Source organism: Zalophus californianus, chromosome 12, assembly GCF_009762305.2.
Source record: "Zalophus californianus isolate mZalCal1 chromosome 12, mZalCal1.pri.v2, whole genome shotgun sequence".
In the NCBI taxonomy this organism is placed as follows: Eukaryota; Metazoa; Chordata; class Mammalia; order Carnivora; family Otariidae; genus Zalophus; species Zalophus californianus.
In genome coordinates, this window is record NC_045606.1 from 51,994,538 (window position 1) to 52,010,040 (window position 15,503).

Consider the following 15,503-nt stretch of genomic DNA (forward strand, 5'->3'; position numbering starts at 1 on the left):
GTAGGCAGGGTAGTTAAATTAAAGCGGCATTGTGACCCCAAATCCAACTGTAATGCAAAGCAGGGTATCTGAGTGATGAGCATTTGCCACCTTACAGGGCTTCCTTCATCTACCTATGCGATTTTGTGCCATCTTGTTGGGAAAGAGTATTATATTTTCCACGGAGGAAGCCAAAGGAGAGAGCTCCTCCTCCTCCTCTCCCTCTACCCCCATAAGGCCAGGGGACTGTCATGTGACTAACGTTCTGAAAATTCGACATTTCCAGCCAGGATTCTGAATCTTGATCAAGTGGTACAAAGACGAAGGGATGACTAGAAAAGGATTCTTGTTTGCCGGATGCCTGCTGCCCTTGCTTATGCCTCCCTTGGTTTTTGACCTTGTTCAGTCCTGGTTTCTCAGCCTCCTACTGATTCTGTGAGCTCGCAATTTCCTTCCAATAATTTCCCTTTTCACTTAGGGCAGTCACAGTCTGACTCTGTTACTTGAAACCAAAAGTCATCACTGATATGAGGTAGTGGACAAGACTCAGAGCTCTGATTTATGTCTGCTCAATAATTCTCTTGAAGAAGTAAGGTCAGTCTCCCCACCAATCTGGTTCTTAGTTTCCACTTTCATAAAGTTGGATTCATTTAGCAGTGTGCTTTATGGAAATTAGTCTGTGAAATGTTCTCTGGAAAAGGGTTCTTTCTTTGGAGAATCCAGTTGCATGTAGCCTGTATAAGTTTTTGGAAAATCCTCCAGGAAAGGATTTTACTTAACTTTAACCCAGCATTTCCCAAACTTAGTCATGGAAGTCCGTTTCCAAAAACATCTTACAGAGTTAATCATTCAAAGAATACCTTGAGAAGATACTTTAGCTCCTGCAATTCATTTTTCTTTGACTTTGCATCTTGCACTGGAGTTTGTCAATAAGCACACAAGAGGCCTTTGAGGAGTTTCTGTATTAATCTATTATGGTAGGGGTTCTTGAACCTCAGTACTTAAGGAAACATTTAAGGATCTTATAATAATAAATACTCTGGATACCACACCATATCTATGAATTCATAGTCTCCTAGAATAGAGCTAAGAAATCACTCAACAGATGATTAGATTGTAGGCAGTCTTCAGTTCACAGTATGAAGAACACTACTTCATGTCATATTTCAGTGAAAACTGCCTTCCAGTGGCTTATGTTCTTTATCACTGGAAGAAGCTAGAAGTCATAGTCACAATAATAAATCCCACTTACTGGATCATTCATCAACTCCTTAGAGCTGTAGATGAAGCAAGATTATAGACAACTTGTGAACATCTGCTTACGACCTACTGAATGTCTGATCCTAACTTCAGAAAGATATAATACTAAAATGTACGTATGGTTTTAACTGTATCCAGGAGGTCAATAATTTGGACAAAATCTAGTTAAAGACGAAATACACACTAAAAGGAGCAGTCTCTCAAATGTCTCTCTCACTGCCGCTATCCATCTATAGCCTATTCATTTCTCACCATAAACTGAGTTAGCAAGAAATCAAGGTTAAGGAGAAATCAAAGGAGTAGGGAAGAAACTTAATTCATCTAATTTTATGACTTACTAGCAACTAAAAGAATCTCATGATAGGAAGACTGGAATGAATAGCTAAAATGTTATTTTTAGACTATCTGTGAATTTCATTTGCTCTCATTGCCACAAATGATGAAAAATTAGCTGTGAGAAATTTCAAAGCAAGAGAGCAAAACATCATAGAAACAGGAATTAATCAACTAACCATCTTTTGGAACATTTTTTTTCTGTTAGAATTCTTCAGGTAATATGATGAAGATAACAATACCATATTTCTTCACAGTATCTTATATATTTTCTTATAGAAAAAAGGATGAGCTGTGGTGACCAATGACACTTATTGGAAAAAAGCCAACTTTGTTCCTGGGCCCTAATTTTATTTACTGAAAGAAACCCTACAGATGATTTGCAGGGCTCAGGAGAATTCACTTTTATCTTTACAACCCAAAATGTACAGATAACTTGTTTGTAAATAACTTGCCAGGATCACAGTCTCAGCTGGGATACTGTCTTAGTTTATTTTGATAACCAGAATTATAACCTCTTTACAACTGGGAAGCGGTGATAAACGGAACTGTAGTTATTCTTCAACAACTCCATAAAACTGGCATCCTGATACATAGTTGCATGGGTTTCATCTAACAAAACATGGAAGTCTTTCTTTTTAAAGGGCTCAAAAATTTCCTGCAACAGATTTCCAAACCGTTTTATTCCTCTTGCTACACAGTTGTTTTGGCCTAGTAAGGAGAATATATAGAATATAGAGACATCTAGCAATACAGGCAGTCCCTGACTTAATGACAATTTGACTCACAATTTTCTGCTTTACAATGGTGCAAAAGTGATATGAGTTCAGTAGAAACTGTATTTAAATTTTGATCTTTTCCCAGGCTAGGGTCGTGTGGTAGAATACCTACCTCTCATGCTGGACAGCCTCAGCTAGCCACTGTTTCCATTCAGCCATGCTACCACAAGGGTAAGCAGCCAATACACCCGCAACCATTCTGTACACATACATTCTGTTTTTCACCTTCAATACAGTATTCAATAGATTTCATTACTTCATTATAAAATAGACTTTGTGTTAGATGATACTGCCCTACTGCAGGCTAACGTTAAGTGTTCTGAGCGTGTTTAACTTAGGCTAGACCAAGCTATGATGTTCAGTAGGTTAGGTCTATTAAGTGCGTTTCCATCTTACAGTGTTTTCAACTTATGATGGATTTATAATCTCATCGTAAGTCACAGAAGATATGTATAGAGTTAAAAATTAGTGCATATCTATTCCATATCACAAAACTACATCATTAGTTACATAAAGTTACATTTTATTTAATACTATAATTGCCATTTACATTTAAAACATTGAGAGTTAGATTTTTAAATATGTCATGAAACTCTGATGTGTTGGTTACTTTACAGTGTAGAGTGCACTTACAGACATGTCCTTATAGGGATTATGAATTGACTTTTTTTCCTCATTGTAGCACTACCCTGTCTCAATAGTGGCTATATTCCTCAAGGCTGTGAAATAATCTCTGGAAAATACACATGCTCCCCCATTGAAGAGTGACTAATGAGAGCGTGAATATGCTCCTTTTGTGTTCAAATTTAAACTCTTCCTCCCCACCCCAGCCACTTTCCAGGCCTTTCCTTTAAGACCACCTAAAGCAAAACTAGAACTGTTCAAACTTGGAACCAAAGAAAGAAAACGAGTTAAGAAGCTGAGCTAGATTTAATTATCTCTTTAGAGTACACTGCCTATAGTGAATTGTGTTTAAAAGTATCAGTTTTTCAGGTTTGGAACATTCATTTGGTCTCTCAAAAGGGCCTGCTTTGTAGATGTAGGGCACTTGTAATTTTCCAGCTGGGTTCTTGGTTTGCTTAGCTAATTCTGTGGGTCCCAATGCGCAGTCCACACCTGAAAAGGGGGAGTTTTCAATGTTGTGGCTTATTAACCAGGTACTTTCCATTCACTCAGTTAACAATTAGAAAACAGAAAAAAAGAGAGTAAGAGACAGAGAAAGCCTCCTACTTGTTTTTTTATTCCAAATATGGAGATGGAAACTGTTAAACAAATAAGAAGGAGGGGAAACTCCCGCATATTTCACCTTGACCTGGCTGGACTGGTCTGATGCCTGTAAGAGGCGGGTGCCCTATGAAAGACTTCGGGCAGGCTGCTAGTGGAAAAATGAGAGGTCAGACTTTACCACAGGGAACCACTCCTGCCCCTAGAGGAAAAAGAAAACTATCACCCTGTGTCTCAGACTGGAAACAGTGCCTTGTTTTCAATCCGGGGGACTGGGTTCCCTCCCCCGGCCTAGAGTGGTAGTGACAAGGATCCCAGGAGGCGCGCGGCTTCTCCAACAGTTGCCCAGCTTAATATCCGCTCCCTTTTTGCACCTAAATTTCTGAGCTGCAAGCAGGCAGAAACGCCCTGTCTCGTCCTCTCCTTTGCTTCTCTCTTGCTTCGCCGCACTTTTTAACTTCTTTGTTCCGTTTATTGGAAAGGTGACGCTTAAGGTCAAAAGACCCACTGTCACTAGCAAAACCCAGAGCCACCACCAGACCCTGGGAAGAACAAGGCTGTTCAGCCCAGGGTTGAGACTCGGAGAGGAGAAGGAAGCGCGAGAATTTCAGCTAGCAGCTCTGGGTACGGCCTCTGCGGACTGGATCAATTCTCCAAGTGTTGGGGAGATGCCGGACGGTCATGGGGTGGGGTAAAGGGTGAGCTCCTAAATCTACCAGCAGAGTTGGCAGTGCGCACCCGCGGAACGGAGGGTGTTGGGGGCGGGGAGAGGGCCCCATGCTCTGCTTTGTACGCTGCAGCTGCCGGGCAGTGATTCTTTCCGAACAAAGGAGCGCAGAGTGCCCGGGTGAGAGGCTGGGGTTTGTGCGCAGCTGCCATTAGTACTGAGCGAGTCTTCGTACGGGCTAGGGGAGCGTTGGGCTGTAGGGATTCGGCGAGCAGGGGGAAAGGGAACAGGGGGAGCGATTCTTGTTGCGCAGCTACGCATCGGGAGCTCTTGTGAACGGTGGGCATGACAACTATCAGAGCCAAGGGGGAGAAAAAGGGCTGGAGTGAGCAAAACAAAGAGCAAGTGTGGGCCGCGGTGACTTCATGCCTCACCAATGTCCCGCCCACGCTGCTCCGAGCTCTTGCTTGCTGCTGCTGCTGCCGCCGGAGCCGCCGCTGCGCCTGCAGGCGGCCGGGGCAAGGCGCTGGGTAGCGTGGGGCGGTTTCCTAGCAACTCGCGGCCCAGAGCGCGCCCAGCTATCCACACTTCGGGAGCCCCCCTACCCCGGGGCCGGAGCAGGACCACTGCTCCCCCGCCCCTCGCCTCCTCGCGGGGTGCACCGCAGAGTGCGCCAGCTGCCCGGGTTCTGGACGGCGGGACGCCTGAGCCGCACACTGGGGGCCAGAAGGACGAGGGCACGAAGCTCCCGCCCCGCGAGGCCGGGCTACTGCACCCTCGCGGAACCTCCCCTCCTGTGCTAGCGGCCGTGCGCTCCACTCCCGGCCAAGCGGGGAGCTGCTATGCCTCGCTCTGTGTCCGCGGACGCCGGCGGGGACTTCTAGGGTGCTGCCGGAGCCGTTTCCCCCAGCTGCTGGCACCCCGCGCTTCCTCCCTCGCCAGCCAGGACATTGCCGTTTTGACTTTGCCCGCTGCTCAGCTGACGAGGCTGCAGAGCTGTAACTAAGTGGAATTGGCCTCCCTGCCCACCTGTGGAATTATTAGCTCGCGCTGATTGATGCGCCATCGACTTTTTTCCCCTTCGGCCTCGCCGGCGTCCCCTCCCACAGATGTAGCATCACCCAGTGATAGTACTTTAGGCTGGTTTTTCCCCCAGGCTTCGGGCTTTGTTTGGGTTTGATTCTGTTTGGCTGTTCACTAAGCTGATTTATGCAGCAGAAGCCCCATCGGCTGGAGAGAAACAAAAGCTCTTTTCTTTGTCCCAGAGCGGGCTGCGGAGGCTTCGCTCGCGTCGCCGCCCCGGGCCATTGACCGTCAGAGGAGGTGCTTCTCGCGGAGACCGCGGGACCCGCCGAGCCGAGCTGGCAGGGCCTCGGGGGCCCTGAGATGCCAAGCGGTGTCCGGGCCAGCGTACCTGCACTGCTTGCTCCGAGCCGCAGGGTCCGCCTGCTGGGCCTGCGGGCAACGTCCTAGCGACACTTGGCCCGCGGGCCCCGAGGTGCGCCCGGGAGTCGCCAGCGCGCAGCCGGATAGCAACCAGGCGGCGGGCGCGGTGCGGGCTGCTTTGCATTATGTGCCGCTCCGCCCTGGCTTTTTTTACTGCCGCATTTGTCTGCCTGCAAAACTGCCGGCCCGGTCCTGCCCCGGTCCTTCGGGCGGCCTGGGTGTTTTTAGTTGTTCTTGGACTGGGCCAGAGTGGTAAGTTGTTCTGCTTTCTTTTGTTTTCTTCTCTTCCTCAAAGGTCTTGGGCTGTGACGAACATCCTGGCCAGGTAAGTGGCCCAATGTCAGCCTCCAACTGCCCTGAGAACTTCTGAAGGGCGGGTGTGTGGCAGCGTCCTCCATTCAGGCGTCCCGAGGGAGGCCAGGTGTCAAGTATTTCCGCCCCGGAGTGACAGCAGTAACTAATTGTACGAGAAGACTATGTGTTTTGCTCCCGGGTTTGGGGGGAGCAGTAATAGAATGGAAGTTTGGAAGAGTGGAAAGTCGTATTTACATAAGCCAATTTAGGGGTTCTGCTCCATCCTTGAAGGCATCCTCCTTGAAGGCATCTTTGAGGATCCCCCCCCCCCATCTTTTTGCGTGTGGATCCACCTACCACTAGTATTTGATTCAAGGCTGAGGGTACATTGGAATAATGGGAGTGAGTTTTCTGGTTTTGAGTCCATGAAAGAAGAGGATGGCTGCATCCTCTATCCAGTTTCTTCTATCATAGGGCTCAGCCTGAATGAATTAAACACACTTGCAAAATATTCGTTAAGTCACCACTTTTTCAGCTTCAAAAAAAAAAAAAGTCTTAGCTAATTAATCCCTCAGTCACATCAGCCCCTGAGAATAAGACCCTGAGACAGAAACCTAGACCAGGATTGACAGCTTTCAATCCAGGCAAGCCACTTCTATCAGAATTGCCTTGATTTGGAAAGGATACTTCTTTATAATGTATATTGTCCTTATTTTACAAATGAGGACAATATCTCCCATCCTAAATCACAAGAAAAGCTCAGGTCAAATAGTGCATAAAAAGGTGTGTTGGCACTTTTGAATTACGTGCAAATTTAAGGTGGCTGTACTGGATTTTTAGCAAACAGTAAAACGTACCGTAAGTAATAGTAGTAATCATCAATTTGGGATGAGTTCTTGGTTTTAAATACAGGCCAAACATTTATTTTTGCCAATACAATGATTATTGCCAATTTTTTTCTTTTTTTAACTTGCTTTATCTGTGTTTGGTCATCAAGCCCTTAAATTCTGTTAGCACCTTTCTCTGACCTCTCCTGTTGAAGTAGAGTTGTAATTGTTTTGTAGACTAAAATTTTCTTATGCTTTCAATTGATGTGGCATGTTTCTGCCTGAAGCTAATAAAAACGATCAAGTCATAATCTTATAAGTAAGAGTTTAACATGGAAACACCCAGCTACTTTCACTCATTTGTTGCACATATAGTTGTCTAATGTTTGTTTCAAAGGAGAGTTACCCAGTTATGTGAAATGAGAGCAATTAGAGTAAATTTTTGTCTTGTGGTTATTTTTTGGCTTATATGTTTATTTCAAAATAAGTGAAATTTGAAGGCAAAGGAAATAGTAACATTCATTACCAATTATCTCTTCAGTGGGACTATGCATTGATTGCAGCAGATTTTCCACCGAGTATAATTCCATCTTGTGTTAATATGTGATGAAGTATTTTTCTAGATTTAGTAAACATGCACACATACACACACAAGAGTAAAGTGACCAAGATTGTGTCAATAGAGTATATTTTGTCCCCAGTACATAGACAAAAAAGTGCTACTGGCTTCTAAAATTTACTACTAATAACAGTATTTTAAAAATATTCATTGTGCTTGTAAAGATCAGTCAAGTTCTCATGCAATAGCATTGTATTTCCATCCAGTGACTATAACTGGTTTGAAGCAAATACTATGAATGGGCTCCCTTGCACCTGCAGTTGTGAAAAGGGAATGCTTATCTGAAATCCAAACAAGGCATCCTTTTCCCAGTCTCTGTCAATATACAAAGGTTTCTGATGTATACTGGTTTGCGTTGCAGTTAAAATCATGCAAAAAATTTAAATTATAGCCAGTACAACTCAGAAAATTAGAGATCAGCGTAAACTGTTGTACTTTCATGATATAGCTACAAGTCTCAAATTATATGTCTTCACAGTGCAAATTAGATGCTTAAAGCTGAATAGAAATTTAGGTATCAGTTACAAAAGAAATTTTGTTCCCTTGCTCAGTAGGTTACACCAAGGAAATGCTGAGGACAATAAAGCCATACACAAGGAACCATAAACTGCACAACAACATAACTTTGGGTTTAATTTTTGAAGTAGGATCTATAGGTCCCAAATACATAGTGGACTTCTAATAATGAATATATGGTGAGCAAGGGGGATGTTGTTAATAAATCTGACTATTTTTCTGATCTAGAAAAATGTTTTTCAACTTTCCCTGGTGGAAATCACCGACAACTGGAGAAACAATAACAGTATAAAATGGTTAATGAGTAACTGGAAAACACTAAAGAATACTTAGTGGTTAATATTTGAAGAGTTAATGTAGCAACACTATTGTTTCTACATTTGCTCGCTTTGAAAGGTTAAAAATCTTTTTTTACCTAAATTTTTATATAGCAATATAAGAGTGACAAATTTCAGAAATTACCATTTATTTTTTTAAAAAATGTTAGCTATTATTGCAATGAAATTTCACCTTCTGTGCATAATCAACTATTTATTCTTTTAAATAACAATCAGCTAGATTAGCATTGTTTTATAACTGTAATATTTTACCTCAGAACATATTTCATATCACAAGTGTTCTTAGATTTCTTTATGCTTACCTAAAGTAAGAGGATTTTTAAGAGAATCAAGGCTTCATTTTTAGAAGTCCAGTTTTCCAAAATATTTGTACAATAAGCATCCAAATTAATTCTATCTTAAAGCAACTGAGACACTTTCTGATAAAAAAAAAAGTTTGTGCTGTATATGAAAGCAAAAGAACTGAAAAATTCCCGTGTCCTCAAATAGCTCCTTCACCTGTTAACAAATTACCAGAAATTTCACCATGTAATGGATTTCTTTGGATTGGGTATGGTATTGACAGTAGGTTTCTTTTAATTTTTAACTTTATATTTGGAAATTTTCAAACACATACAGAAGCAGAGAAAATGGTATAAGGAATCACCATACACCCATCACCAGGCTTCATCAACTATCAACTCAGGGCCAACTTTTTTCATCTCTTCCCCTACTCATTTCATGTCCTTCCCCCAATAAGATTATCTTGAAGCAAATTTTGTATCATTTTATCCTAAAATATTTCAGTAAATCAAAGTACTACTGGAGGAGACACACTATTATTTGTCTCACAGCATGAATTTTTGAGTTGAAATTTAGGACTACAGGAATGTTTACTATGTTTAAAGGAAGAAATGCAGAAATGAGGGAGGAAGCAAAGACAAAGATAGTTTCAACCATTTACTTTTCAGTGATTCTGTTACGGCTGCATTAAAAATATTTCTCTTAAAACTATGCATATGTAACAGCTTTTTGGTATGCATGTATATGAAAAAAAATAGCATGAATAAATCTACTTCCCCAGATGAACATCAGTTTTTTTATCCCAGTGGAATCATAGGTATAACTTGTTTTGGGTTTCAGTTTTAAGGATTGTTCCCCCTGTCTCTGGAATCGTCAGGTTTTCTCCTCTCTACTGGATCATCTATAGCATATGCATACCCATACATGTTGTAATATCTCTCATCTTCTATTTCTCCTCTCCTTTTTAGCAAAAATCCTTGAAAGAGTTGTCCATTCTCGCTGTTCTCCAGTTCTCCTCACCTTCTCTTTGAATCCATTGCAGTCAGGCTTGTGTTAACCACTTCTGCAGTTATACGGTCCTGTTAAGATCACAGTGCCCTTCCTATCGCCACAGCAGATAGCCTGTTTATGGCTTTCATCCCACTGGCCTATCATCTGTCAGTGAGTTGACACTGTCGACCACTCCCTCCTTCCAAACACTTCTTTCCTTGACTTCCTGAACCCACATTCTCTTGGTTTAAGCTCCTTCTCTCTCTCTCTGATGTTGGTTCTTCCTCCTGTCCCAACTCTAAATGTCAAAGTGGCTGAGGACTCAGTCCTCAAACTTTCTTTTCTAGATATATACTGAGTCTTCAGATGGACTAATACAGTTTTGGGTCTTAAATACCACTTGTATGCTGACAACTCCAGTCCTGACCCCTTCTCTGATCTCCAGAGGGGATAGCAAACTACCTATTGGGCATCTCCACCGTATGTCTAAAGGCAAAATCAACCTAATGTATTCAAAACCAAACATCCAGTTTTCTCCCCCAAGCTTGCTTCTTTCATACTCTTCCTCATCTCACTAAGTGATCAGCCACACTTCCGTAGTACAGGGTAACACTTTGGTGGCATCCTTGATTTCTGTTTCTCTCACATTCCACAGTCACTTTACCACCTCCACTACCACCACTCTGGTCCATGCCATTTTTTGCTTGAACTATTGAATGCCTACTAAACTGTCTTCTCTGCTTCACAGTGCAGCCAGACTTACCTTTTTAAAATGTGCCTCAGATTCTGTCACTCCTCCCATCAGAGCTCTACATGGTTTCTTCTCATCTATCTCAAATTGAAGGCCAAGTCTTTACATGGCTTCCAGGATCCTGATGACTTCCTGACCTCACCTCCTTATTCTCCTTTCCTCTCTCACTCTGTTCCAGCAACACTGATCCTTGCTATGCCTTGGATGTATGATGCATGATCCTACCTCCAATCTTGAACTCACTATTCCTCTGCCTGGAATGTGTTCCCATGAGATATATTTCTGATTCCCTCTCCCTTAGTCCTTCCAGATGTCTACTCAAATATCATCTTAGCAAAGAGGCCCTCTCTGTCCTCCTTATCAACACTATCTAGTGCCTTACCCGGGATCATATATATATATATATATATATATATATATATATATATGTGTGTGTGTGTGTGTGTGTGTGTGTGTGTGTATATATATGTGTGTGTGTGTATATATATATATATATATATATATCTAGTAGCATCCCTGATATATTATATATTTGTCTCCTGTCTTTTTCTCTTGCTCCCAACCCAGCAACTACATTATAGCTTATAAGGGAAGGTACTTTGCTCTTGTTTTAGTTATGGAAATGCCAGTTATGTAAAAGATGCTCAATACATATTTGTTGAATGAATGAAAGAATAAATAAATTTCTTCTCAGTTTTGTTATCACACTGATTCTCTGTTCATTCCAAGACAGGGCTTCATTTATTTTCTCTCAACCTCTCTAATCTTTGTAACAAAGAGATGAACTGAAGAATCAAGTCCCACTATATTTATTAGATAATAACAGAACCTTCTTCCAGAAGAAAAAACAAAGGTATTTCTATATTTAGTATAGACATGAAAAAATTGCCTAATAAGCCAATTTTGCTGTGATTTTTTTTGTCCATTCACATTTGATAAAAGTTGAATGAATCTTGTAACCTCTTTTTTCTTTTTTTTTGAACTGTATACCGTATCTTCAAGTGGTAGAACCATATATACAGGACTGTAAAAAGTAGGACTGACCAGGGGCACCTGGGTGGCTCAGTCGTTAAGCGTCTGCCTTCAGCTCAGGTCATGATCCCAGGGTCCTGGGATCGAGCCCCACATCAGACTCTCTGCTCAGTGGGGAGCCTGCTTCTCCCTCTGTCTGCAGCTCCCTCTGCTTGTTCTCTCTCTCTCTCTCTCTGGCAAATAAATAAATAAAATCCTAAAAAAAAAAAAAAAAGTAGGACTGAGCAGGGCACCTGGGTGGTTCAGTCAGTTGAGCATCCAGGGCTTGGTTTCAGCTCAGGTCCTGATCTCAGGGTCTGGGATGGAGCCCCCTGTTGGACTCTGTGCTCAACAGGGAGTCTGCCTAAGGATTCTCTCCCTCTTCCTACGCCGCTCCCCCCCACTTGCTCGCTCTCTCAAATAAACAAATAAATATTTTTAAAAAGATAAGACCGACCAGGTATAAAAGAAATAATTGTACCAGCTGATAATTTTTTCCCATGTGTGTTTAAGTTTTAAAGATAAATTATTTATTCATGAACGTATACAACTGGTAAGCTAATTAAGCCTTAATTAGACCAAAAACAAAATTAGTTAATAATTTTAATAAACAAAGAGGAGTTGGGAGGTATTATTTAGGAGAGTAAAGGTCATCTTTGAATAGGTTTTAATATAGGCAATAACAAGATAAATACGATAATCAGTTTTCATTCCAATATTTTTATGAGGCATGAGAAATATGATATAGCAACACTATATTGCCTTTTCAATCTTCCTATTCCCCATTTTGAATGAACCTTCCTCAAAACAAAGTATTTGAGATAACCTGGTTTTGTTGCTCAACAGTTTAGAGCCTTTTCTGCCACACCTGTTAAATTTGACCTATCCAGGTATCAGCAGTTGGGTGTGTTAAATTCCTCATTTTGTTCACCACCACCACCACCACCATCACCCACACAGTCACTTTACTGTCCACCAGCTGGGGGTCAGAGGGTATTGTTTTGATCTCAGTTTCTTTAGACTCTAATAAACAGGAGCCAATCCTCTACGGGGACCATCAGTTTTCTTGAAAAGTAATAAACTATTTGCCTTTATGGAGTCTTTCTCTTGCCTGTACTTAATAAGCTAAGATGCTCAAAGCATCCCCCTTGAAAATGCCTGTTGTATAGCAGTCTGTCATTTAAATGATGTCTTTTTGCTGGTTTGGTGAGTCTCACTGAGTAACTGCTATAAAAATTGTGTTACTTGTGATATTATCGAATCTTACCTTACCAAACTGATGTAAGGAAATAGTCTTTTTATATGTTCATCAAATAATCTAACGATATTCATAACCAACCCTGTACTGTATATGCTTAAGTACTTCTTGGTTCTCAAAACTAGTCCCTGTTGCAGCCCAAATCTATACATTTAGAGTTTTGCCAGCATGAGAATGCTGAGCCCTATATATCTTCTCCAGTTATATATGAAATGCATTCTGGAAGCTGTTTATTGATTATAAAATAAAAGCAGCCATAGAAAAAATAATATTTTATGATGATTCATATTGTATTTTATTAAATTGAACAATTAAATTACTGAGCTTAAGTAGGTGACCTAATTGTTAATCTCTAAAAATGTCACTTTCCCAATTATATCCTAAAGAAGTCATGTAAGGGTGACTTCTATATGTAGTGGAAAGAAAGTATAATGCTCATGTCATGTAACAAACACTTGGGTAGCTCTCACTCTATACTGTTCACTGATCTAACTGATACACCACATTAATTTAATCTTCATACTAATACTATAAGATAGGTAGAATTATCATCTCTGTTTTAGAGATGATGAAATTGAAGCCCAGAGGAAATAACTGGCTCAAAGTCACCTAGCTAGTAAGTAGAAGAGATGAGATTTGAACTCTGTTATGTTGCCTCTTACCTTCTTCAAAAAATTTCTGGATGTTGCTCTAAGTTATATACTCACTGTGACTGTCAGATGAAAGAGGACCTTCACACACTCCTGTGGGGATTCCTGAGTCCTATGCTGTAACAATGTTACTGGCACAGAATAACCACAGATGGGAATATACTGATTTGTGAATTGGGGGCATGATCCAAGCATACCTCAGGTGGAAGCTCCCAAACGCTCTCAGCTCATCTTAAATATACCTCACTATGGTTAGTTTCCTGTCATAGTGAGAATGGAAACAAGACATGTGGCTTTATGGGAGTAACCTGGACGGTAACTGTGCCTCACATAGGATTTCCAATGTGTTACAGATGTGTATGACTTGTGGTTATGAGAGAGAAAGAAAAAGAGACTGATCTGCTAAGTATGTGGTTACCTGTTCAGTCAAAAGTGTTCAAAGGGACAAAATCACAGTATATGGGTGACACGGCTGATCATCATAAGACTTGTGGCATTCTTAGCTGCTTGGAGCTACTCTATTATAGCTTGATACTTTATATTGTTTAATATATTTACATTATTTTGTCTCCATGAATTTTTACTAAAGTAGGTAATTCTTTGGCTGTTAAATATTTGCAGTGATGAGCCATGCTTAGCAGTATTGGTTATTTAGAGCATTTCCAGTATATTCTAGGCTGAAGGAATATACTACAATTGCTTTCTTCGGGCATAAGTTTTTGCTGTTGATTTTTTTTTTTTTTGCAGTTTTACGATTTTATTTGATGGTCAGCAGTTAGTTTTTATCCATATTTACTATAGATTTTTTTTTAATTTAAAGATTTTATTTATTTATTTGAGAGAGAGAGAGAATGAGAGAGAGCACATGAGAGGGGTTAGGGTAAGAGGGAGAAGCAGACTCCCTGCCGATCAGGGAGCCCGATGCGGGACTCGATCCAGGGACTCCAGGATCATGACCTGAGCCGAAGGCAGTTGCTTAACCAACTGAGCCACCCAGGCGCCCCATATTTACTATAGATTTTTGAAAGCTGTGACAAGTACATGGGTAAACAGAAATATAGAGCTTATTTAGTGAATCTTCATCTTTATGTGTTCTGGACAACCAAATACACATTCAGTGCAGGACATTCCTTATTCCTTTGACCCAGAGAGCTCTGTTGAGCCTGGTGTCAATGCACATATCTGGAGTTCCCTTTTCCTTCATGGAAAATTTCCAGGCCCTCTTTGAGTGCCTGAGGGGCATGGTTCTTAAAGTCCATTCCATGGATGCACTTGTGAATGCCCTTAGTGTATTCCCTGGTCGCCCTCTCATTAAGGGCAGGCCCTTCTTATCCTTGTCACTCTTCTTTGAGGGGGCCATCCAGGGAACACAAGGGATTATGTCCCTTCAGGGAGAAGTTTGATGCTGAGACATCAAAGGCTCTACCCAAGCACTAGGAATACAGTAGAGAGCAAAACAAAATTCCTGCTGTCATGATGCTTACATTCTAATTGAAAAGGACAAATATATGTATTATGCATGTGCTTATATATATATAAACATATGTATGATAAAATATATATTATATATATAAAATATACATATTTTATTACATATGATATGTATATGTCATATATATACACATATGGTAAAAAGAAGAAAAAATAGAGCAGAGTGAGAAATTGTCCTGAGAGAGAGAAAGACTGAGACAGGCTGTTATTATATATGAGACTCAGAGCAGGCTATTTTAATAAGATGACATTAAATTTTTAATTTTTTCTTTCTATGGTCCACTTAAGGCATTTCACAATCTTTCCGATGGTTCAGCTCCTCTAAAAAGGAGGGGAAAGATATGTTAGGATTTCCAAGTTGATAACAATAATAGGAATTTTCTTCTCCTTTGCTATTAAAGGGGATCAAATTCTCACTTATGGTGAGATGTAAGGTAGTGAAGGGGTGACAAGATGATAAGTAAGTGGGTGAGACTAGGTAAGATGTTTAAAGGAAAATGGAGATTTTTATTTTTTTAACATCAATTCTTTGTCCATAATGGTTTCTCAAGTTTATCTCCCCTTTTTAATACAATGCTGCTAGAGTAGGAAAAGCCTGAAATAGCCTTCATTCTATGAGCTTCCTAACTGATCTCCAGCATTTCAAATCTTTGTCCACATTTTTCCTTTCTACTCAGAACCTTCTATGGCTCCCACTGTCTTCAGGCTGTTCCACATTGCAGACAGATTCCTACCAGAGCATCTCATGCCTAACCCTCTGAATCCTTATTCATGTCCCATTTCCACAC

The 15,503-nt window shown here is 40.9% G+C and overlaps 1 protein-coding gene across 8 annotated transcripts in view; it reads left to right on the plus strand.

The window, feature by feature from the left end:
• Positions 1-3,839: 3,839 nt before the first annotated feature.
• The window catches only part of ITGB8 (integrin subunit beta 8), a 79,658-nt gene continuing 67,994 nt past the window's right edge, over positions 3,840-15,503 (plus strand). For 2 of the 8 annotated variants that reach the window (XR_003516405.2, XM_027573555.2), the window contains exon 1: positions 4,597-5,940. Coding sequence is in view for 2 of the 8 variants with exons in the window: in XM_027573555.2 (XP_027429356.1) it covers positions 5,814-5,940 (127 nt within the window). In the remaining 6 variants the exon portion in view is untranslated. Of the gene's footprint in view, positions 4,200-4,242; positions 4,423-4,596; positions 5,941-15,503 lie in introns of those variants that run through there. The other 6 variants (XM_027573557.2, XM_027573560.2, XM_027573559.2 and 3 more) reach the window with 5 other exon arrangements.